The 23977-nt window shown below is 55.7% G+C and overlaps 2 protein-coding genes across 2 annotated transcripts in view; both read right to left on the minus strand.

Moving 5' to 3' along the window:
- Window positions 1-281: 281 nt before the first annotated feature.
- LOC115385669 (kinesin-1 heavy chain-like) lies at window positions 282-16390 on the minus strand. Its single transcript, XM_030087745.1, has 25 exons — window positions 16265-16390; window positions 15283-15370; window positions 10965-11038; window positions 10768-10872; window positions 10620-10668; window positions 10499-10554; window positions 10174-10261; window positions 9281-9405; window positions 9102-9206; window positions 8877-9022; window positions 7839-7987; window positions 7447-7643; window positions 6865-6933; window positions 6565-6771; window positions 6345-6488; window positions 6083-6268; window positions 5084-5201; window positions 4914-4969; window positions 3580-3689; window positions 3406-3507; window positions 3255-3315; window positions 2315-2386; window positions 2025-2129; window positions 1728-1944; window positions 282-880 (listed from the first exon to the last, which is right to left on the minus strand). Exons 1-25 carry the CDS (start codon window positions 16388-16390, stop codon window positions 792-794), a joined length of 2844 nt encoding a protein of 947 aa, XP_029943605.1. The 3' UTR covers window positions 282-791.
- Window positions 16391-18734: 2344 nt separating this feature from the next.
- Window positions 18735-23977, minus strand: part of gfod1 (glucose-fructose oxidoreductase domain containing 1) — a 19100-nt gene continuing 13857 nt past the window's right edge. The window contains exons 2-3 of the mRNA XM_030087751.1: window positions 21822-22015; window positions 18735-21453 (exon numbers count right to left, since the gene is read on the minus strand). Of these exons, the coding sequence (XP_029943611.1) occupies window positions 20725-21453; window positions 21822-22015 (923 nt within the window). The 3' untranslated portion in view covers window positions 18735-20724. The remainder of the gene's footprint in view (window positions 21454-21821; window positions 22016-23977) is intronic.

Raw genomic sequence — 23977 nt, forward strand, 5'->3', positions numbered from 1 at the left:
CCCGAGGTGGGTTCAGAGGTCAGGCAGAGGCTCGACCCCGCACCGCATCGCTGTGGTCCCGACACGGGGTCCTGAACCTCAGGGTGAGAACCACCTCTGTGTGCCACAATAACATGGTAAGAAGTAAAACTTTTAAAATAAATGAACTTGTGAAAACAGTGCAAACCGCTGAGATCACTGAAAAATGCTCTTTGTTTGGACGCTTTCTGCAGATTTAATCTGCTGAACTGATTATTTCTGTGAATTTAATTCCTGAAAAACAGTTTTTTCTGCAGGTGAAACGGTTTAAAACTATTTTTCTTCAATCATGATGATTCTTCAATCAGCTGAATCAGCAAGTTTCTGTTATTTAAAAGTGAAGCAAAGAGCTACAAGCTAATAAGCTAATCCTAAAGCTAACAGGCTAATCCTCACTATCATAAATAATCGCGTCTATCAGCTCATGTGAGGAAGGAAAACGATCTGATCTGAGCTTCAGTGTTCTGTTTCAGTGGCTGTAGTACCGGGCGCTGACAGCTGGTGGCAGCACTGTCTCCAGGCTACATGCTGTTCTGACAGCAGCCACTAGGGGGCAGAGGACATGTGGGGTGGTGATAGATTTGTAAAGCATAACGCTCTGAAGCTGGGGATGGTGCTCGGCTGGATTTACACTATGGACACATTTAGACCAGGTCCCGGTCTTGGCCGGGTTCCAAGGCGTTGGATCTGGATCAGGAACAGAAACGGGAGCGTCAGTCGGGAACGTGGGCGTCGCTGTGAGTCAGGGGCGGCGGCGCTCTTCTTCTCGCGCCTCAGTGCTGGTTGTTCTGGATGAGGTTGGAGCGGTTGACGCCGAGGCTGATGGGGGCGCCGGGGAGCTGGCCGGGCCGGATGGGCTTGGCTGGGTTTGGACACACAACAGCAGAACCACTCTCAGTATCGGCTCATGTACGCTAAGCTCAGCTAAGCTGACAAACTTCTGACTGAAACAAACCTGCCTTCGTTAGAATTTTAGAGCTACCTAAAGACCTGACGCCCGTTGGACATAGCGCTCCTAGCTAGCACCAGAATCAACGGATATCAAGAAGTGGTCAGTCAGGATGAGGTTTACCAGGTTTAGGAACGAGGCAGAACAGAAAACAACAGAAGGACTTTCAAGAAAAGTCAATCAAAGTCAGAGTGGGGTCGTGCAGAAACAGAAACGCTAACGCTAATGCTAACAGTTCAGTTAGCATTGCAGGACATGAGCTGGTGCTAAAGCAGATCTGGACCAGCAGCGTCTGAATCTCAGCTCAAACTGAAAACAATGGAATTGAGCAGAGATTCATGGGAGATCCACGGGGGCGGCCATTTTGAACAATGTCATCATTCTCCCATGATTCTCGGCTCACCTCGGTGGTTATTTTGGAGCATTGTGGCGCAGATTTGTGACTGTGAGTCATTTAGGTTCAAAGACTGACGAAAAGAAACGTTTTGTGTTTCAGTCTCTTGACCTGATTATTAATTAAAAACTAAAAGTCGAATAAACTTCCTGCGGTGGTTCCATCTGGATGAGAGGAGTTTCGTTTGGACTGAGAACACTTCCTGGTTACTAGTCTGAAGATTCTGATTGGGCGAGTTGACCTTTTTTTTAAATTTCCAACCATTAGCCCAATGGCGGAGAAGCAGGAAGTCTGACCGTCCGGCGCTCGCCTTCCGTCTCAACCTGATGTCTGAACCTGAGCCTCCATCCCGTCCGCAGCTCCTACCGATCTGGGCGGAGCCTCTCCGGCCCATGTTCTTGGGCTTGATGGCGGCGTCCTTGATGCGGTCCACCTCCTGCTGGTAGCGCTTGCGGTCGCGGGCGGCGTTCTCCTTGGCCTCCTTCAGGGCGGTCTCCAGGGCTTTGACCCGCTCCGCCGTGGCCCGGAGACGCTTCTCCAGTTTGGGGATCTCGCAGCGGAGGTCGGCGTTGTCCCGGACGAGCTGCGGGCGGCGCCGCGCGGTCAGCTAGCACGCTAACGGCAGATGCGGCAGACGGCGCGGGGACGGCGTCGAGCTCTCACCTGCTTGTGGACCTTGGTCAGCTCCTCCAGGTTGCTCTCCAGGAAGCAGATCTTTCGTTTCTGCGCGGCGCTGCCGTCGGCCTCGTCCGAATCCAGCTGAGAGTTCTGCAAACAGAGAAGAGCTGGAACCGGGCCCCGGACCCAGGAACCCTCAAACCTCCACCTGATCTACAGCCTCCCCCTCTCCAGGATCACATGCTGCGCTCATGGCCGAGTCGGCCGGTTCCAGGTAAACCTGTGAGCGACGGGAGCAGACGGACCTGCCGGGTGGAGAACTCCGCCCGTCTCACCTTTTTGACCCTGGTGGCCAGGTCCTGGACGAACAGCCTCCGCAGGCTGTGGAGGGTCTGCAGCTCCCGGGCCTGGAGGCAGCAGAGGAAACAGCTCAGAGGGTCAAGTGAACCGGGTCAAGCATCTCCTCCTCCTTCTGCCGAGGCAGGGGTTCATACGGAGACGGGTTTACTTCACGGTTCTAGACCTGGGGGACCGGATCACGTTACTTCGGTTCAGAACTGAGGATAGAGAAACGAAGGGGTCATTCTGTAACTTCAGCGGCCTCAGTCCGCTCGACGTGATTCAGAAACTGTTGGAACTCCGGAGGGATCTATCTGAGGTGGAGCTTCTGATTCAACCAAGCGCCAGCCTCCGCTCATAAAACATGAAGATAATGCGGGAGTGCAAAAAGCTGCAATTCCGGGAAAATTCCAGCAGGGGGCGATGATGCTGGTTTCAAAAAGAGCCCCGGTCTCATTGAAACCTATTGGAAAATGGTGACTTTCAGAGTGCAAATAAACATATAAAGCGCCCGGTTTCAGGACAGATTCTGGTCTCTGTCTCTAGTTTCTACAACCTGCTGCTTCACCAGACTCTGGTTTTCACTTAAATCATCTGCTGACTTTAAGTTAAGAGTTAAATTTTGCATAAATCACCCAATCACAGCTCCTCCTCTGTCCACGTGATGCGGTCACGTGACAGCCTGGACCAATCACATTACATCTGGTTTCAAATGTTCAATATGGACACGTCCTGCTGGACTGGCTGGAGTCGGCAGAACGGCGGTGGGGAACGCTGTGGGTGACGTCGCGAAAGCTCTGTCCATTTATTTACAATCTATGGATTCAACATGAAGCAGCTGAAAGGCGGCTAAACTCTCTAAACCCCGGCGTTCGTCGCTGGTGGCGTTGGACCTCCACCCTCAGACCGGACTGAAGCCCCGCTGGCGGTACTGACCACGGTCTCCTCCAGGCCCTTCAGGTCCTGGCGGGCCTGCTCCCTGCGGTCCTGCATGGCCCTGCAGCGGGACAGCAGCGTTACTCAGGGCGGGCGGAGGCGGCAGGCCGGGCGGAGGCGGCAGGCCGGGCGGAGCAGTGTGAGGCCTTACGTGAGCTCCTGCAGCTGGCGGCTCTTCTCCTGCTCGGCGGCTCGCAGCTTCTCGTGCTCCAGTCGCAGCGTCTCCTGCTCCAGGACCACCTTCTGGTTCAGACTGCAGAGGGACGGGGTGAGGGTGGAGGAGGCGGAGGAGGGGGAGGAGGCGGAGGGGGCGGAGGGGACTTACTCCTGCAGCTCGGTGATGGCCTTCTCCTTGTTGTCCAGCTCGTCTCTCAGGCTGCTGATCTGCTTCTGGTGGGCCTCTCGGTGGGACAGGATCTGTTTCTCCACGGCTTCCTGGGCGAAGGAGACCAGAGAGACTCCGACCGTTAAGACCATCATCCACCAGAAAACACCATCATCCACCAGAAAACAACCATCATCCACCAGAAAACAACCAAGATCCACCAGGAAACAACCATCATCCACCAGGAAACAACCAAGATCCACCAGGAAACAACCATCATCCACCAGGAAACAACCAAGATCCACCAGGAAACAACCAAGATCCACCAGGAAACAACCAAGATCCACCAGAAAACAACCATCATCCACCAGAAAACAACCATCATCCACCAGGAAACAACCAAGATCCACCAGGAAACAACCAAGATCCACCAGGAAACAACCATCATCCACCAGGAAACAACCAAGATCCACCAGGAAACAACCAACATCCACCAGGAAACAACTCATCCTCATTTCATCTTGACCCGCCTGGTCTGTTTCTGTCACTTCCTGTTTAACAGGAAGCTCACGTCTCGTCTCTGTTTCAGGTGGCTCTTGTCCCTGGTCCTGTCAGTCTTCCCTCAGTGACGGCCTGTCTCCTCCCTGATCTGCTCCACCTGTGTCTCCACCTCCCCGGTTGACAGAAACTCTGCTCCCTCGTCATCCTGTTGCCAGAGTGTCTTCGTACGTCCGTCTCAAGACATCCAGCGCTCCTCCCTGGACTGACCCTGTTTCTTTCTACAGGCCCGTTTTTTAGATCAACCCTTTCCTCTGGGTCTGGTTCTGCAGGAAGTCTCCTCTGGGTCTGGGTCTGCAGGAAGTCTCCTCTGGGTCTGGTTCTGCAGGAAGTCTCCTCTGGGTCTGGGTCTGCAGGAAGTCTCCTCTGGGTCTGGTTCTGCAGGAAGTCTCCTCTGGGTCTGGGTCTGCAGGAAGTCTCCTCTGGGTCTGGTTCTGCAGGAAGTCTCCTCTGGGTCTGGGTCTGCAGGAAGTCTCCTCTGGGTCTGGTTCTGCAGGAAGTCTCCTCTGGGTCTGGTTCTGCAGGAAGTCTCCTCTGGGTCTGGGTCTGCAGGAAGTCTCCTCTGGGTCTGGTTCTGCAGGAAGTCTCCTCTGGGTCTGGTTCTGCAGGAAGTCTCCTCTGGGTCTGGGTCTGCAGGAAGTCTCCTCTGGGTCTGGGTCTGCAGGAAGTCTCCTCTGGGTCTGGGTCTGCAGGAAGTCTCCTCTGAGTCTGGGTCTGCAGGAAGTCTCCTCTGACTCTGGTTCTGCAGAAATGAAGTTGAACTGAGTTTTCAGTACCTTGACTTCGTTGGCGGACTGGATCTCGCTGTCCTTCTCCATCGTGTTCACTCTTTCTGTCGGGAGGACGTCGTGTCCAGGTTAGCGGAGCCACACAGTGAAAACCAGCAGAGCCGTGTTAGACCCACAGTGAGGCCGCGGTCCGTCCGCGGTCCGTCCCCGGTTCTCACCTTGAGCCCGGATCCTCACGATCTCCTCATTGAGCGAGTCCAGGTTCTCCTCCAGCTGCCGCTTCTTCTGCTCGGCGTTCTGCACGTTCTCCGTCAGCGACTTGATCTTGGCTTCAAACTGAGCGAGAGAATCTCATCACATCTTCACCGTTCAGGGAAATCACTGTCCTCACTGTCCTCACTGTCCTCACTGTCCTCACCGTCCTCACTGTCCTCACTGTCCTCACTGTCCTCACTGTCCTCACTGTCCTCACCGTCCTCACCGTCCTCACCGTCCTCACTGTCCTCACTGTCCTCACTGTCCTCACTGTCCTCACCGTCCTCACTGTCCTCACTGTCCTCACCGTCCTCACTGTCCTCACTGTCCTCACTGTCCTCACTGTCCTCACCGTCCTCACTGTCCTCACTGTCCTCACTGTCCACACTGTCCTCACTGTCCTCACTGTCCTCACTGTCCGCACTGTCCGCACTGTCCTCACTGTCCTCACCGTCCTCACTGTCCTCACTGTCCTCACCGTCCTCACTGTCCACACCGTCCTCACTGTCCACACTGTCCTCACTGTCCTCACCGTCCTCACCGTCCTCACCGTCCTCACCGTCCTCACTGTCCTCACTGTCCACACCGTCCTCACCGTCCTCACCGTCCTCACCGTCCTCACTGTCCTCACCGTCCTCACCGTCCTCATAGTCCTCACTGTCCTCACTGTCCACACTGTCCTCACTGTCCTGACTGTCCTCACTGTCCACACTGTCCTCACTGTCCTCACTGTCCTCACTGTCCACACCGTCCTCACTGTCCTCACTGTCCACACTGTCCTCACTGTCCTCACTGTCCTCACCGTCCACACTGTCCTCACCGTCCTCACTGTCCGCACTGTCCTCACTGTCCTCACTGTCCTCACTGTCCTCACTGTCCACACTGTCCTCACTGTCCTCACTGTCCTCACCGTCCTCACTGTCCACACTGTCCTCACCGTCCACACGGTGTGTGGCGGTTACCTGGGAGATGCGCAGCTGGCAGGCGGTCAGCTCGCGCTGCGTGTCGTCCAGCCGCCGGCTGCCGTCGGCCTGCGCCGCCTCCAGGCCCTTGCTGCGCTTCACCAGGGTCTTGACCTCGGACTTCATCTTGCTGATGTAGAGCCGGGCCGCGGTGAAGTCCTCGTCGATCAGGCCGCTGCCGTCCTGCTGCTGAGAGGAGGCCGCGGTTCAGCGCTCGTTCCGGACGCCGCCTTGCGGAAGCGGGCTCCGGGCGACGCGTCACCTTGATGTCGTTGCTCCCGACCGCCAGGCCGATCTCGGCCAGGTCCTTGAGCAGGGAGGACATCATCTCGGTGACCCTCTTCTTCTGGTGGTTGGTCATCTCCTTCAGCTTCTGGAGCTCCGAGTCGATGGAGGCCAGCGAGCTCTGGAGGGGGCGGACGGGACCGGGTTCAGGGCCGAGCCCGGACCCGGCGGAACGCGGACTTCCGACGCCGCCTCACCGATTTCTCGTTGAGCTCCTCGCTGAGCGCCTCGAACTGCCGCGTCTTGTCCTCCACCTCCTGGCTCTTCTGGTCGTAGTTGACGGCCAGCTCCTCCAGCGCCTGCAGCACCTCCTTCACCTCCTCCTTGGACGCCTCGTTCTCCGCCAGCAGCCGGTTCAGCTCCTTCTGCAGGGTGTCGTGGTCGCGGCGCGACGAGTTCAAGAGCTGCCGGAGGAGAAGAAGAAGAAGAGGGAGGCGGAGTTCAGCCGGACGGCAGGGTGGATGAGGGGAGAACCTGGGGTCAGGGGTCAGCACCACCTCCTCCTGGTCCAACATCTGCTGCTTGAGCTGCTCCACCATCTGAGACTGCTGGTTGATCTCTTCATCCTGGAGGAAGAAACTCAGCTTTTAATCCCCATCAGTGAACAGAAGCTGCTGCCACCTGCTGGCTGACGCTGGCGTTACACCACCGGGGCTGTCAGTGAGTCTTCCTCTGAACCTTCAACACAGAGGATGGTTCTTACATGACTGACCGACCGACCGACCGACCGACCGACCGACCGACCGACCGACCGACCGACCGACCGACCGACCGACTGTAGGACTGACTGACTGACTGACTGACTGACTGACTGTAGGACTGACTGCCTGACTGACTGACTGACCGACTGGCTGGCTGAAGGACTGACTGACTGACTGATTGGTTCAAAAGGAACGATATAAAACCAGTTCAGCAGTAAGAGTTATGTGTCCTGATTCTGAAGACGGCGGTGGAGACTCGGTGACTTCCGCCTCTCATTGAATCGGTTAAACTGATGAAAAAACAAAGAGCACCGTGAGCGAGTCCGCCGCCGGCCGCGTGCTCGCTGCCGGCCGCGTGCTCGCCGCCGGCCAGGTCACCTTGTCGTCCAGCTCCTTGTAGAGTTTGCTCATCTCCTCGCCGTACTTCCCCTGGTCCACCGGGGTCAGGGTGACGCCCGGCAGGCCGCTCAGCTCGGGTTTGGGCGCCGGCTTGTCGCCGGGCGCTCCGTCCAGAGCCTGGACCTCGGCCGAGGCCTTCTCCTTGTCGAAGCGCTCCTCCACCGGCACGTGTTCTCCTGCAGGGGGCGGCAAAGAGGCGCATGATGGCTGGAGGAGTTCGGGCGCTGTGGCGTGTTTTTCAGTCCCGGTCTTCTTCTCGCTGCTTCACGGGGAACAAAGGCTTCTTTCTGAAGTCGGGTTAAAATTAGCTTCCAGTGTGACTCAGCGAGAACAGAACTGTTCCCCTGTGAACCGCCAGACGTTCTGCTCACCGTTCCTCCAGCGGTTCAGCTCGGCCTCCAGCCACGTCACCGTGTTCTTCAGCGTCTTGTTCTTGTCCTTCTCCTTCTCCCACTTCTTCTTCCACTGCTCGGCCGTCAGCTCCACGTTCAGCGACACGTTGTTCTTCACCGTCTTGGCTCTGCGGAGGACAGGAACCCCAGAACGCGGTATTACAGCGAGTTCACCGCGGAGAACCTCCTGTCTGAGAGGCCGTCACACAGACGTAGACCCCGTGAAGACCCTGCAGGTTCCCTCCAACGTTTAGGTGAATGTATTGGTTCAGTAGGAACGAACAGCAGAACCTTCCTCAAGAAACACAGAGAATGAAGCAAAAGTCCAAAACTTTGTGCCTGAAGTGTTCCCATCAGAACGTCAGGAAGGAACGCATGAAAACGGACAAAATCAATAAACTTTCTAAAAGATGAAACAGAATGTCTGAAGAGCTTCAACAGGAAAAACATATAAATGGCTCCATTTGCTGAAATGGCAGAAACAGAAAACAGAAAAAATCGGTGAATTAATAAAACAATTAAAATAGCTAAATGCTAACTCAGCGACAGTGGCTACATGGATGAAAAGGCGCTCAATGACTAAATTTGTTTATTTTTATTAAATGGCTGAAATTGGTAAATTTGCCTAAACTTAACTTGCGAAACTGGAAAAACAACTAAAATTGCGAAAACAGCCACAGTCGAAATACAGGTTTAAAAAAACAAGCTCAATTTACTAAAACGGTCAAAACAGCTAAATTTTTATTTTCTTAATGGCTGAACTCAGTAAACTGATAAAACTAGTAAAATGTCTGAAGGGTTAAAGGTGCTAAATTTGTTTAGAGGGACAAAAAAGCTAAAATGGCTAAATTAGCTTAAAACGGCTAAATCTGCTTTTTCACCGTTCTGCTTTTAAGTTTCATTAACGAAGTTCCATTCTGAAGGTAGAAGGCTTAGTGTGTGTGTGTGTGTGTGTGTGTGGGTGTGGGTGTGTGTGTGTGTGTGTGTGTGTGTGTGTGTGTGGGTGTGTGTGTGTACCTCTGCCCGAACAGCAGCGTGGACCGGGTCTCGGCGTCGTTGAAGGAGGACGGCGAGCAGCAGATGACCATGGTGGTGCGGCAGTTCCCCCCCAGAGAGTCCTGCAGGATCCGGGTCATCTTGCTGTCCCGGTACGGAACGTAGGTCTGGAGCACAGGGAGAACATGGAGCCTCACCGACTGCGGTTCTGGGCCGGTTTCGGCCTCGCGGCTCCGGGTTCCTCACCGAGCCCTCGGCCAGCGCCGAGATGACGTTCCCCAGGGCGGACAGCGACTTGTTGATCATCTTGGCCTCGTCCAGCACCGTCCCTTCGGCCCCGGTTTTGCCGACCTGGAAGACGGAACGCGGTTCACCGGCGTCCCCGCTCCGCCGGGCTCCGGCGGGGACGGGAAGCGGCGGCGTACCTTCTCGCTGCCGGCCAGGTCGACCAGGTAGAGCTTCCCGCTGAGCTTCTGCTCCGTCTGGCTGTTCTCCTGCTTGATGTTGATGAGGAAGATGCTGTGGCTGCGGGAGCTGTGCTCGTTCATGTCTGCAACACAACGCCGTTCAGCCGCCTGCACCGCCGCCTGCACCGCCGCCTGCACCGCCGCCTGCACCGCCGCCTGCACCGCCGCCCCAGCCTGACCGAGGCCCGGACCGGGACCGGGATGGCCGGACCGGGACGGCCGGGACCGGGACGAGCCAGGAACGAGACAGCCAGGAACGAGACAGCCGGGACCGGGACGGCCGGGAACGAGACAGCCGGGACCGGGACGGCCGGACCGGGACGGCCGGACCGGGACGGCCGGGACCGGGACGGCCGGGACCGGGATGGCCGGGACCAGGACGAGCCAGGACTGGGATGAGCCAGGACCGGAACGGGCTAGGACCGAGACAGCCCGGGACGGGCCAGAGCAGGCCACGACGGCCCAGAACCAGGACGGACCAGAACAGCCCAAGACGGCCCTGGACGGCCCGGGACGACCCAGAACCACGACGGACCAGGACGGCCCTGAACCCGGACAGCCCGGGACGGCCCAGGATGGCCCAAGACGGCCCAGGGCGGCCCAGGACGCCCCGGAATGGTCCAGAACGGCTTCTGGCGACTCAAAAGACCACCGACCACCAAGGTCAAAGACCACCGAGGCGCCATCCTCACGTAACGCCGACTGAAGCCAACGCTTCAGCGTTCCGCGGCGCCTCGGCGTTCCGCGGCGCCTTGGCGTTCTGCGGTCTCCCTTGGGTTCTGCGTTCCGCGGCCGCAGTCAGGCGGCCGGCCGAGGCGGAGAACATGTGACGAGGAACTGAATTAGCTCACTTGTGAAGGCCACGTGTCGGCTGTTTTTGCCCTCGTCGATGGCGTCCATGACCTCTTCGGGACTGCAGACGAAGCGCTCGGTACACCCCTGAGGACACACACACACACACACACACACACACACACACACACACACACACACACACACACACAAAGGAAGCTGTGTTTGGAATCAGGAGCGACTCCGGCGGAGCCGCCGGGTCACGTCCGACCCGTCGAGCTTTGCGGCTTCGCCTTGACCTCTCACCCTGACCTCTCACCCTGACCTCTCACCCTGACCACTCACCTTGACCTCTCACCCTGACCTCTCACCCTGACCTCTCACCTTGACGTACGGAACCCGGTTCTTGTCCTCGTGGACGGACAGGTTGGTCTTCGACACTGTGGAGGAAAGATCAAGTTAGAGACGCCGCGGTTTGTTTCGAAGAGAGACGATTCCCACGTACCGTCCAACAAGTCCTTGATTTTTTCCAGATAGATTTCAAAATAAGACACCTGTGGAGCAGAGGGTCGGCGTGAGACTGTGGACGCTGAGACTGTGGACACTGAGACTGTGGACGCTGGGCATGTCTGAGCGGACGAGCGCTCACGTGCCTTGATGTGGAACTCCAGGTTCTCGTCCATGGAGTAGATGTAGTTGAAGATGTCCTGGACGATCCGGGGGATGATGCCCATCATGTCCGGGTCGTGGAGGTTCCCCTGGGGGACGGGGGACGGGGACGGGGACGCGGTTGAGGACAGAACTCCAGCTAGCTTCACGCTCCACCTGTCCCAGCGGACGTTGACTTTACCTCCATGGTGTGCGTCTTTCCCGAGGACGTCTGGCCGTAGGTGAAGATGGTCCCGTTGTACCCGTCCAGGACATCTGAGGACAGCGGACACTGAGTCTGCACTGAGACGCTAGCTGCTAGCTGCTAGCACCATGTGAGTCTCTATAGCTGAAGTTCGGAGGAGGAAGATGCTCTAAACTATCAGTGTCACTGTCATGACCCTAATGGAGGCAGAGAAGTGAGCTAACATCACAGGACGCTAATCCATGGACAAGCTAATGCTAACGTGTAGCTAACGCTGTTGGGTGGAGCCGGCGTCGATGGAGCAGTGGACCTGTCCTCCGGTAAACAGGAGCTTCACGACTGACCCACTGGCTGCCACTGACGTCTGTAGACGTCAATCAGGTTTGTCATTGGGTGGGACTGGGGACAGGCTGGGGGACAGGCTGGGGGACAGGCTGGGGGACAGGCTGGAGGACAGGCTGGAGGACAGGCTGGAGGACAGGCTGGAGGACAGGCTGGAGGACAGGCTGGGGGACAGGCTGGGGGACAGGCTGGGGGACAGGCTGGGGGACAGGCTGGGGGACAGGCTGGAGGACAGTCTAGAGGACAGGCTGGAGGACAGGCTGGGGGACAGGCTGGGGGACAGGCTGGAGGACAGGCTGGGGGACAGGCTGGAGGACAGTCTAGAGGACAGGCTGGAGGACAGGCTGGGGGACAGGCTGGGGGACAGGCTGGAGGACAGTCTAGAGGACAGGCTGGAGGACAGGTTGGGGGACAGGCTGGGGGACAGGCTGGAGGACAGTCTAGAGGACAGGCTGGAGGACAGGCTGGGGGACAGGCTGGGGGACAGGCTGGGGGACAGGCTGGAGGACAGGCTGGGGGACAGGCTGGGGGACAGGCTGGGGGACAGGCTGGAGGACAGGCTGGGGGACAGGCTGGGGGACAGGCTGGAGGACAGGCTGGGGGACAGGCTGGGGGACAGGCTGGGGGACAGGCTGTCTGTGACTGGTCAGATGATTGGTGAAGACGTCCCTTTAAAGGGGCTGGATCAGGCAAAATTCACTTTCTGTATGTTTTAACCTTGTTCTAGTTCTGTTCTCACCTAAAACTCCCCAAAGCGTTTTTTTCCTTCCTGCCTGAGTGTTTGAGCTTTCCTGGTGTTCCTGCTGCTCAGAGAGGCAGCCCCTCCCACCGACGCTCTGTTTCCCACGTTCACGTCACACGGTGAAGATGGCTCCCCTGAGCCCCCCCCCCCCCCCCCCCCCCCCCCCCAGGCCCTCGGCAGTCAGTGTTGCTGCTTTTTTCTAACTCTGATTACAGAGATAAACTTTAACCATCGTCTGAAAGCAACAGTCAAGCAAGAGCAAGAGTCTGGAGGGTCTGGAGGGTCTGGAGGGTCTGAAGGGTCTGGAGGGTCTGGAGGGTCTGGAGGGTCTGAAGGGTCTGGAGGGTCTGGAGGGTCTGGAGGGTCTGAAGGGTCTGAAGGGTCTGGAGGGTCTGGAGGGTCTGAAGGGTCTGAAGGGTCTGGAGGGTCTGGAGGGTCTGGAGGGTCTGAAGGGTCTGAAGGGTCTGGAGGGTCTGGAGGGTCTGAAGGGTCTGGAGGGTCTGGAGGGTCTGGAGGGTCTGGAGGGTCTGGAGGGTCTGAAGGGTCTGGAGGGTCTGGAGGGTCTGAAGGGTCTGGAGGGTCTGGAGGGTCTGGAGGGTCTGGAGGGTCTGAAGGGTCTGGAGGGTCTGAAGGGTCTGAAGGGTCTGGAGGGTCTGAAGGGTCTGGAGGGTCTGGAGGGTCTGGAGGGTCTGAAGGGTCTGAAGGGTCTGGAGGGTCTGGAGGGTCTGAAGGGTCTGGAGGGTCTGGAGGGTCTGGAGGGTCTGAAGGGTCTGAAGGGTCTGGAGGGTCTGAAGGGTCTGGAGGGTCTGGAGGGTCTGGAGGGTCTGAAGGGTCTGAAGGGTCTGGAGGGTCTGGAGGGTCTGGAGGGTCTGGAGGGTCTGAAGGGTCTGGAGGGTCTGGAGGGTCTGAAGGGTCTGGAGGGTCTGGAGGGTCTGGAGGGTCTGGAGGGTCTGAAGGGTCTGGAGGGTCTGAAGGGTCTGAAGGGTCTGGAGGGTCTGGAGGGTCTGGAGGGTCTGGAGGGTCTGGAGGGTCTGGAGGGTCTGAAGGGTCTGGAGGGTCTGAAGGGTCTGAAGGGTCTGAAGGGTCTGGAGGGTCTGAAGGGTCTGAAGGGTCTGGAGGGTCTGGAGGGTCTGAAGGGTCTGAAGGGTCTGGAGGGTCTGGAGGGTCTGAAGGGTCTGGAGGGTCTGGAGGGTCTGGAGGGTCTGAAGGGTCTGGAGGGTCTGAAGGGTCTGGAGGGTCTGGAGGGTCTGAAGGGTCTGGAGGGTCTGGAGGGTCTGAAGGGTCTGGAGGGTCTGGAGGGTCTGGAGGGTCTGAAGGGTCTGGAGGGTCTGGAGGGTCTGGAGGGTCTGGAGGGTCTGAAGGGTCTGGAGGGTCTGAAGGGTCTGGAGGGTCTGGAGGGTCTGGAGGGTCTGAAGGGTCTGGAGGGTCTGGAGGGTCTTGAGGGTCTGGAGGGTCTGAAGGGTCTGAAGGGTCTGGAGGGTCTGGAGGGTCTGAAGGGTCTGGAGGGTCTGGAGGGTCTGGAGGGTCTGAAGGGTCTGAAGGGTCTGGAGGGTCTGGAGGGTCTGGAGGGTCTGAAGGGTCTGAAGGGTCTGGAGGGTCTGGAGGGTCTGGAGGGTCTGGAGGGTCTGAAGGGTCTGAAGGGTCTGGAGGGTCTGGAGGGTCTGGAGGGTCTGAAGGGTCTGAAGGGTCTGGAGGGTCTGGAGGGTCTGGAGGGTCTGAAGGGTCTGAAGGGTCTGGAGGGTCTGGAGGGTCTGGAGGGTCTGAAGGGTCTGGAGGGTCTGGAGGGTCTGGAGGGTCTGGAGGGTCTGGAGGGTCTGGAGGGTCTGAAGGGTCTGGAGGGTCTGGAGGGTCTGGAGGGTCTGGAGGGTCTGAAGGGTCTGGAGGGTCTGGAGGGTCTGGAGGGTCTGAAGGGTCTGGAGGGTCTGGAGGGTCTGGAGGGTCTGGAGGGTCTGGAGGGTCTGGAGGGTCTGAAGGGTCTGGAGGGTCTGGAGGGTCTGGAGGGTCTGGAGGGTCTGAAGGGTCTGGAGGGTCTGGAGGGTCTGGAGGGTCTGAAGGGTCTGGAGGGTCTGGAGGGTCTGGAGGGTCTGAAGGGTCTGGAGGGTCTGAAGGGTCTGGAGGGTCTGGAGGGTCTGGAGGGTCTGGAGGGTCTGAAGGGTCTGCACTTGGTGAGTTTCTCACAGGAAAAGACGTTTTCGTGTGTCTTTGTGTGTAGAGAAGCTAGAGCTAAAGAGCTAAAGCTAGCTAGCGTATTTGTTTTGAAGCTCTGATTGGTTGAAGTAGCTGTCAGTCAAAGTCCACAGGGGGAGAGGCGGGACTTCAGTGAAACGGAGCGTTTTCTCTTCCGGGTTTCAGAATTCGCCCCAGAAAATCTTTTATTTCACACAAAATGACTTTTCCTTCGCGCCAAAAATAAACTATGACCATGTTAATGACATTTCTATCGTTTGGACGAGCTGAGGAAGCAGGATACAGCCTCTTTAAATCCTAAACTGTCTTTTTTTAACATCTACTCTGGATTTTTTAATCTGAAACTCTAAAGTCTTGATTTAATCTGAACTCTGGAAGAAGGAGTCACTCTGTGGAATTTATGTTTTTATCTCTGTATTCATCTGTTATATATTTATTCATCTATATCTTGATTTATTTATCTATTCATCCATTTATTCATCTATTTTTATCATTATGTTGTCATTCTTTTATTCAGTCATTCATTGATTTGTTTGTACGTCAGCTGTTTCTGTTCTCTCAGGATGTATCGGTGAAAGAATCTTTATTTGTCAGAATTACTGGTAAAATCCAGAGACGGTTTCAAAAATACATTTATATTATTTAAAATTTCCCCACAGTAACTGAGACTCCATGTTCTCCCTGTGCCCCGGACGAGCAGCTGTTTCTATGGGAACGTCACTGATGGTGACTGTTTTCCAGCCGGGTTCTCTGTGGCGGTTCTCTGTGACGGTTCTCTGTGACGGTTCTCTGTGACGGTTCTCTGTGACGGTTCTCTGTGACGTTCTCTGTGACGGTTCTCTGTGACGTTCTCTGTGACGTTCTCTGTGACGTTCTCTGTGACGGTTCTCTGTGACGGTTCTCTGTGGCGGTTCTCTGTGACGGTTCTCTGTGACGGTTCTCTGTGACGGTTCTCTGTGATGTTCTCTGTGACGGTTCTCTGTGGCGGTTCTCTGTGGCGGTTCTCTGTGGCGGTTCTCTGTGGCGGGTTCCGGCCCGGCTCACCTCTGACGATCTTCTGGGCCACGGTGTTGTAGAACTGGACCTGGGTGGTGCTGGACTGGAAGACCCGGTCGAAGTAGTACGGCTTGCCCTGAGAGGGAGAACCAGACACAGAGGGTTCTAACGTCAGCTGGGAGGTTCCGCTTCCACAGAACGTTCATTCACTGGTCTGAGAGCCGGTTTGAGCCCAGAAGAGGATCGCAGTCCGTCTGGAACGGGAACAAAGGACCCGTTGAAGTGCCGGGGCCGCGGGGGATCAGCTGAGATCCCGGTTTAGAACACTGGTTGATCCCACAGATCATTTAAAGACGTTCTGTCAAAAGTCACAGAACCGACTTCAGTTATGGAGTTTCAGCCTCTAAAGTGTGTTCATGAGCTGCGGAGAACGCTAACACCGGGAGAACACGGAGAACCGTGCAGACACCACAGACACAATAAAGGTTCTGTGTTCTCACCTGAAACGGTTCCTGTGGAAACGGAACCTGAATCACTGACACTGGGGTTCCCCCCTCGGTCTTCCAGAACCTGGTTTATCAGAGCAGCAGCTTCACTGAACTCTGCTGTTTGTTCTCACGTTCTACCCAAAGAACCCAACGAACCCGACAAACCCAGCTGGAACAGCAGAACGTCTCTTCTGAGTCTGGTTCTGCAGAACGTCTCCTGTCAGCCCGGTTCTGCAGGGTTCTCCTCTCGTTCGTGTTGAATTGTTGTATTTTCTGCTACAGGACCTCGGGGCTGTTTGTGGTTCTCGACGCTGTTCCTCTGATCCAGACCTTGTGACGTTCCGTCTTCTTTTCAACTGACTGAAATCCAACATTAAGCTCCGTCTGTCGTGTAGCAGAACCTCAACACGTCTTTAGAACGTGGACGAGAGTCAAAGTCTGCAGCGGTGCAGGAGAGGAACAGCAGAGGAACAGCAGAGGAACAGCAGAGGAACAGCAGAGGAACAGCAGAGGAACAGTCGGGCAGAACTCGCAGAACTCACCGCGATCACCACGCAGTCGTCTCCCTGGAACTTGACGATGTACTTGTCTCCTCGGGCGACCTCGGCGCTGTTCAGCGGCCGGAACCGACAAACCACCTTGATGGAGGTTTCTGCTGCGTCCGCCATGACCGAGTCTGGAGGAGGAGGAGGAGGACTGGAGGAGAGGAGCTGCTGCTGGAGAGGAGGAGGAGGAGGAGGAGGAAGAGCAGGGAGGAGGAAGAGGAGGGAGGAGGAGGAAGAGGAGGGAGGAGGGAGGAGGAGGAAGAGCAGGGAGGAGGAAGAGGAGGAGGAGGGAGGAGGAAGAGGAGGGAGGAGGAGGAGGGAGGAGGAAGAGGAGGGAGGAGGAGGAAGAGGAGGGAGGAGGAGGAGGAGGACTGGAGGAGAGGAGCTGCTGCTGGAGAGGAGGAGGAGGAGGAGGAGGAAGAGCAGGGAGGAGGAAGAGGAGGAGGAGGAAGAGGAGGGAGGAAGAGGAGGGAGGAGGAAGAGGAGGGAGGAGGAGGAAGAGGAGGGAGGAGGAGGAGGAAGAGGAGGGAGGAGGAAGAGGAGGAGGAGGAGGAGGGAGGAGGAAGAGGAGGGAGGAGGAAGAGGAGGAAGAGGAGGAGGAGGAGGAGGAGGACTGGAGGAGAGGAGCTGCTGCTGGAGAGGAGGAGGAGGAGGAAGAGGAGGGAGGAGGAAGAGGAGGAGGAAGAGGAGAAGGAAGAGGAGGGAGGAGGAAGAGGAGGAGGAAGAGGAGGAGGAGGAGGACTGGAGGAGAGAAGCTGCTGTGGGAGAGGAGGAGGAGGAGGAAAGAGAGGAGGAGGAAGAGGGAGGAGGGAGGAGGAAGAGGAGGGGAGAGAGAAGAGGGGAGGGTGGAGGAGGAGGAGGTGATCAGCTGATCGACTCCAGACCAGGAAAAAGAAGGGAAGAGAGGGAGGAGTGCAGCGGGTGGAGCCAGAGGTGGAGGACTGACGTGGATGGGAGCAGTGTTTGTGGAGGTGAAGGATGAAACACCTGAAGAACAAGAACTTCTTCCTCTTTCACCGAAGGAAACGTGAACTTCCTGCTTCCTGTTTCCTACTTCCTGCTTCCTGTAAACTGACGTCAGTCTGGACTCATCAGTAAAGCAGGAATCTGCCGTCTTTCGTCACCAGCAGAGACGTTTTCACTCCTTTTTCCTTCCTTTTCTCCTCTGTCTTCTGTTAAGCCTTTCTTCCTGCTTCGGCTGTTTTCCTCCTGGACGTCGGAGCAGCTTTGAAAATCAGTGTGGAAAGAAAATGAGATTAAAATGAAGAAATAAGTTTATTCCTACGACGGGCTGAAGAAAACTGAGGGTTACATGGAAAAATATAGAAGATAAAAAGGTTGAAACAAAAGCAGAAATGAACTGTCTCTAACAGAAGAAAAAAAAAACAGAATTTTATTTCAGTGTTGATGAAAACAATCTGAAATTCTCTCAAATCTCCAACCCTTCGTGTGATGACTGGACGCTGGATTTTCATCGCAGTGAAGAGTTTTAGAGGTGAATCATGTTGGTGCAGTTCTGGGAGCAGCCAGCGGGGGGCAGCAGGATCCAGGATCTGAGCTCTGTCTTCCAGGAGACAGAAGCTTCTGCAGCAGGACAGAAACCTTCTGTCCTCTGACGGAGACTCTCCGTCCGGGATCCAGACCGTCTGACCCTCTTCTCTCTTCTGGGACTCGAACCGGGAGACAAGAGGCCTCTGGGCCGCTTCTCCACTGCAGCTTCCAGCGTCCAGATCCACCAACCAGCATCAGCCATCCATTCTGGACTTCATGGAGATGAAATATGGGCCGAGCGTCGGACAGAACGACACCAGTGGAGTGCTGTTCAGACAGATTCGAACCATGAATCAGTGGGAAGCAGAACGGCGAGCGGCGCCCGGCTCTGGGAGAGGCGAAAGTCTACCTGCAGCTCTGATAAGGCGTTTGGGACAAACAGCTAGTCGCCGTTAGCTCGCTGGCTTTATCTGCGCTGGACTTCAGACCGTCCGAACATGACGGGAATCGAACACGCTTCAGTTCAGAGCGGCTAAAAACAACAGAGCCAGAAACACTTTTCCTCCAGCTGACGACGACGTCTGGATTTTCACCACTCAGGACTCCAGTCTCACCTGAGAGCCCGCTCTACTGAAACCTCCTGCTGTGAGATGTCAGCAAAACTGTTGCATTATGGGTGTTTTTACTGACAGCATGGCTATGAGGCTAATGCTAGCTAGCCAGCGTTCATGGAAACATCCCCTTGTTGTGTTCCTGACTCTTAAGAAATGAGTTAAATATAAAGGAAAAAAAATCAGTTTACTTTGAAATCGCTCTCATTCACTTGGTGGTTTGGCCGGATTGGAGCCTCCTGCGGGCCGGTTTTGGTCCACGAGCCTTATGTCTATCTCCCCTTCTCTAAGATGTACGTTAAAGTGAGAAAGTTGTGGTTCTGTAACGAGACTCGACCAAACACGAATAAAGAGAGGCGGACAAATGCAGGATGTGTTGGTTTTTAACAGTTTGCATCGTAAAGCTTTTCACAATAAAAGACAAACGTCCAGCCGGCGTCTGGTGGAATCGGCGGCCGGACGCTGCAGAAGGCCTCGGTCGATTCCGCGCAACACGTCAACGGCAAGAAAACACAGAATAAATACCTCGACACGTCCAGCTCCCTGGTTTTTCACAATAAAATACATACAGGACTCTTATTTCTGCAGACAGACGCACACAGCTGCGATAGAATATTTTCTTCTGTACATTTTCAGTAGTCGTTACGGAAAGAGCATTTCAGCAGAAAGGACAAGCACAGCAGGAAAATCAATCTTTTGGCTCCAGAGGTGTCGGACTGAATCATGCTAACGGTGGAACTTTTTTAAAACTGTTTCGGGAAAAAAAAAACCACCAACGAAAACGTCTCTCTGACCTTCATCCAGCTGCTGCCGGCACTCACACACCTTCAGGGTGGAAATAATTCTGTTTTCCTGGAGAAAACGGGAGTTATTAGCTGAAGTATTCCCCAGTCAACGCTCTCCAGCCGCTAGCTAGCGTACGCTAAAGCTAATGTTTCAACTCCAGCTTCACGCAGCAACGGCGCGTTTCATCTTTCTACCTGAACTTTAAACCAATAAGGAAATCTGACGTTTAGTCCTGATTTTTAAAAAAAAATTTCAATGGTTTAACTGCCAAACGCTTAACGCCATCTGTTAGCTAGCTGAAGCTAACTGCTAAACGTTTCCCCCATCTGCTAACTAGCTGAATTAATGTGAGTAAAAATGACCATTTACTGTATTTAGTGAATCATTTCCGTGATATTTAGACATTCAGTGAAATAAATTTGGATTAAATGTTCTTGAGCTGCTACTTCACTTTTATTTTGTAACTCTTAAACTGGTTGATTTAGGTCAAAGGTCGACATTTATGGCTGAGCTTTGATAATTATCAGAAAATGTCAATTTTATTATATTTTTTGAATTTATTCTTACATTTATCCATTGAAACTAGCTTAGTCATTTTATTCATTTTTATTCTTAAATGTAACTTTTTTTTTGAAGATGTTAAAGATATTGTGAACTGTCCTTTTTTAGACTTTTGTTTTGGATTTAGTTTAATTTTTTACATTTACAAACTGTTATTGGAGACAGAACAAAAGAATCCTGGGAGGTAAATAAATTAAAAAGTGTATTTCAAAATAAAAGCAGGGATCAGACGGTTTCTCACACTGCTGCTCAGAGAAACGAGAAATCAGGAAAAGTCGCTTTAAACTGGCGTTTTCCGGCGGATGTGGCTGAAGAAGGGAGGAGCAGAACTCCAGACGGGTTCTGGACGAGAACAGGTCCTGACCGGACCGGACCGGACCGGTCCAGACGTCAGGGTCACTGACACGATTTCTCAGCTGTATTTAAAGTCTGGACCCGGATCCGGCACGGCTCTGAAACCTGAAGCAGAATCATAAATAAATGGACTTGGCGGCACGGACACAGCAGGGGAGACTAAAGCGGCGTTGGACCGCTCGAGGACGAGTCGCCGTTTTCAGCGGTCCGAAGGGAAAACGCTGACGCTCGACGGTTCTGCACATGCTCAGTAGACGGTTTCACTACAAACACCCGCGAGAGGCTGTTGTCGGCGCGGTGGGAAAGCCCCGGCAGCCAATCGATTGATTTCCTGTGGAGTGGGACAGAAGCGCAGGGCAGCCAGACCGCCGCCGTTTGATCGGTTTAACATTCACTTGGTAGAACTAGCGAGTCCTTCGGAGTCCAGCATCATGAGAGCGAGTCCCAGGAGACGCCGGTCTCGGTGTCCGTTTGAGAAATGGGGACACTGGAAGCGAACCGACCAGATCTGGTGATACGTCTCCACGTCACGTCGCCACTTTTCTCTCCAGCGGACTCAAAAGACGTCCCAATAAATAGATAGTTCGTCACAGTGCGTTTCCAGGAACCCGGCGGACCGGATCAAACCGGATCAGGACCGGCGTCCGCCGGACGCTAACAGTAGAGCGACATCCTGCTGCGCCGCATGGCCTCGCTGATCAGGTAGGCGGGGCTGACCTCCGGCTCCTCCGTCATCACCACGATGTTCTGCCACTCGCCGCACTGGTTGGACTTCTTGATGGCGTCCACCACGCACAGCGCGTACAGGCAGTCCTCGAAGGTGGCCGCCATGGTGAGGGGACGGCCGTCCCAGGTGCGGCGGTCGTCCTGGTCCTGGAACGCCTGCCGCACCGCCTGGACCATGCGGATGGTGCCGGTGAGGTACGGCGAGGGAATGTCGCTGAAGGCCTTCTCCGGTAGCGAGGCCTTCTCCAGCGGCGTGGCGTCTTTCAGCAGCAGCTCCGGACCGCCGCCGCCGCCGTTCTTCTGGCCGTACAGGTCCGTCCCCGTCACCGTCAGCCGGCCGACCGTCCCCACCACGATCACCTCCTGCCGGAACTCGCCGGGGACGTTGAAGTTGAGCGTGACGGTGCAGCAGGCGCCTCCTTCCAGAACCATCTGGAAGGTGCAGAAGTCGTCGCTGGTGATCTGGCGGATCCCCCGGATGTGGTCCGTCTGCTTGACGAAGGTCTTGAGGAAGCCGTGGACCTTGGCGGCGCGCTGGCCCGTCAGGAAGGTCAGCAGGTCGATGATGTAGCTGCCCACCGAGTGCAGGCCGCCGCCCCCCATCAGGTCGTCGCAGCTCCAGTTGTACTTCTTCCCCAGGAGGCTGCCGCCGTGGACCTGCAGGACGGGGACGAGGACGGGGACGGGGACGGGGACGGGGACGGGGACAGACAGGGTCAGCCTTCAGGACCAGACACAGAACCCCACAACGTACAGGACCACACAACGCAGGAGAACCTCCGCAAAGCCGAGCTCAACAGACTCACTACACCCTCTAGTGGGGGGAACTGGTACTGCAGCGCTGACAGGTTAGCCGTGTCTGTTTTTCTACCCAAAATGCATTGCACTCTCACTACAGTCTGCTGGCAACAGAACCCAGATCCCTGCTTTCAAGGGGACGAGAGTTCACTTGTTAGATCCAGATCAGAGTTCAGGAAGTGGACTTTCCCGGGTCCCGGGTCCGCATGGAGCGGTCCTGGTCTCACCTGAGCCTCACAGACCAGAAGCTCTCCGACGTATCCTTCCTCCAGCAGCTCCTTCATTCGGACAAAAGCCGGCAGGAAGCGCAGCACATTTCCCATGATGCTCAGCAGCTTGGGGTAGTACTGGGCCGCTGACATCATTCGAAAGGCATCCAGGGGCGTGGCGGTCCGGTCGCAGATCACGTTCTTGCCGATACCTGAAGGGGAAAAGAGAGAGGGTCGGGGTGAGCCGTGTTCCGTCGCTCCGGTTCCTCCGGTCGGTTCTAACAGCGGCGCCGCGACTCGGAGGAACGCAGCGGCTCCAGGAACTCGCAGACAGAACATCCTCCCGGGTCACACACTTCCCCTCCTCCAGCCGAACAATGCGGCAGCGAGGCGCCTCCCTCCACCCGGACACATTCCCCTCGCTCTCTGGGCTTCCTCTCAGCGCCGAGGAACGAGGGAGCGGCGCCCTGGACGAGTTTTAATGTTGGCGAGCCGCCGCCCGACCCCACAGGATTCACCCACGCTCTCTGAACTCTGAGTGGAACCCGGTCAAAACCTCAAAACAGCAAGACGAAGGGCCGGCGGTACGAGCCGAGACTCATCCCCGTATGAATGAAATGCCTTCACGGTGACGGTTTATACCGCGGCGAAAAGCCCAGAATGAAGTGATTCTGAATGGGTTTGAAGTTGTTCAATTCGCCTGCATTTGTACTTCTCGGCGTGCTGTTTGCATGTTCAGACACCACAGAAGAAGAAGAAGGGCCCTGGAGCCAGGCTCTCTGCAGGTTGTTAGAAAAGAGTGTTTAGCGGCAAGACTTCGTCTTCCAGTGTGAAAGGACTGAACCATCGTTCTGCACGTTTTCTTCTCGTAGCAGCAGCTGACGGAACACACACGCTGGATTTACCGAGACTGACGGAGGCTTGCTGCTCCTGAGAGCTGGAGGCAGCGAGAGGAAGCAGGACGACTGCTGCAGAAGTGAGATATGCAAATGAGGCAGAGTGTGAGAGCGAGCCGTCCTGGAGGTGAAGGTCCACCGATAATCTGCCATCAGCTCCCATTGGCCGGGCCGCCAAATTAATCCTCCTGACCCAGTTCTGAGCCCCCAGCCGCCCACACACACACACACACACACACACATGACCTGCTGAGTTCTCAGTCTGGCTCCAGTGTGACCTTCAACCAAAGAAAGTCTGACCCTCAGCGGGCCGGCGGCCACCGGTTGCTCCACCGGATTAGACAAGTCGGTGTATGGAGCTGACGGAGCGTCTGGTGAACCTCGGCACCGGGCGCCATCAGAGCAGCAGGACAGAGTCTCCATACATCCATTCTGATTTGAATTGACAGAATAAGCCAGTAGATCAAGACAAAGGCAGAACATTTGAGCAGAAGGCATAAAGTGGCATTTTCACTGAATCCTCTCAGACATTGTGACACGTGGGGACGGAACGCTGACGGCTGAGACGCTGGACGGGAAACGAGAGGGTGGGACATGAAGGAGACGTCAGGTTCCGGGGCTTCACGGCGCCTTGACGGCAGATCGGTGACGCTCGTCTGCAGGACAGCGGCGCTCGACGCTGAAGACGAGGCTGTCGTCGTCTCAACAGGCAGAAAGGACAGTTTGTATAAAAATGTACACACAGAAAAATGACAATTAAAAATCTACATGAAGCTTTAAATTCTTGGAAACTTATTTTCCCTTCAGTCTTGGTTCTTCAAGTGAATCAAAACTGGCTCGACCAATCAGCTGCCGGCACGCTGACCTGTGACCTCACAGCGTGCTGAGAACTCTCGGACCTCCTGCCTGATGCGGTCGTTGTTGAAGTCCTCCTCGACAAACGCTGGACCTCTGGTCATCAGAACCCGGAACAGCAGGAGACCAGAGTCTTGCTGGAGAACTGCGTCTCCGGAGGGTTTTCCAGGGAAAACGTGACCCGGACCGCCGGAGGGAGTGTGACAGTTTTATCTCGGTCCTCTGATCCTGTAGCAGGTTTCAGGAGGGTGTCTGGAGTCAGTGGAGCGGTTCAGGGTCAGGAGAGTCCAGGATCAGCACTCTGCGTCCAGTCGGATCCAGTCTGAGTCTGGATCAGAGGGCGAGTCCAGAACCCTCCTCGGGTCCTCCAGCTGTTCCTTCACAGAGCTGGAACTGCAGAGAAACTCCGGGACAGTGGCTGTT

Source organism: Salarias fasciatus, unplaced genomic scaffold, assembly GCF_902148845.1.
Source record: "Salarias fasciatus unplaced genomic scaffold, fSalaFa1.1, whole genome shotgun sequence".
In the NCBI taxonomy this organism is placed as follows: domain Eukaryota; kingdom Metazoa; phylum Chordata; class Actinopteri; order Blenniiformes; family Blenniidae; genus Salarias; species Salarias fasciatus.

Excerpts from the sequence above, each read along its gene's own strand:
- LOC115385669 (XM_030087745.1), bottom strand. The coding sequence starts at position 16,390 with ATGGCGGACGCAGCAGAAACCTCCATCAAGGTGGTTTGTCGGTTCCGG. Across the intron at positions 9,023-9,101 it reads CGGCGCTGGCCGAGGGCTCG|ACCTACGTTCCGTACCGGGA; the intron begins GTGAGGAACCCG and ends CCTGTGCTCCAG. Across the intron at positions 3,316-3,405 it reads CGCCAGCTGCAGGAGCTCAC|GGCCATGCAGGACCGCAGGG; the intron begins GTAAGGCCTCAC and ends GTCCCGCTGCAG.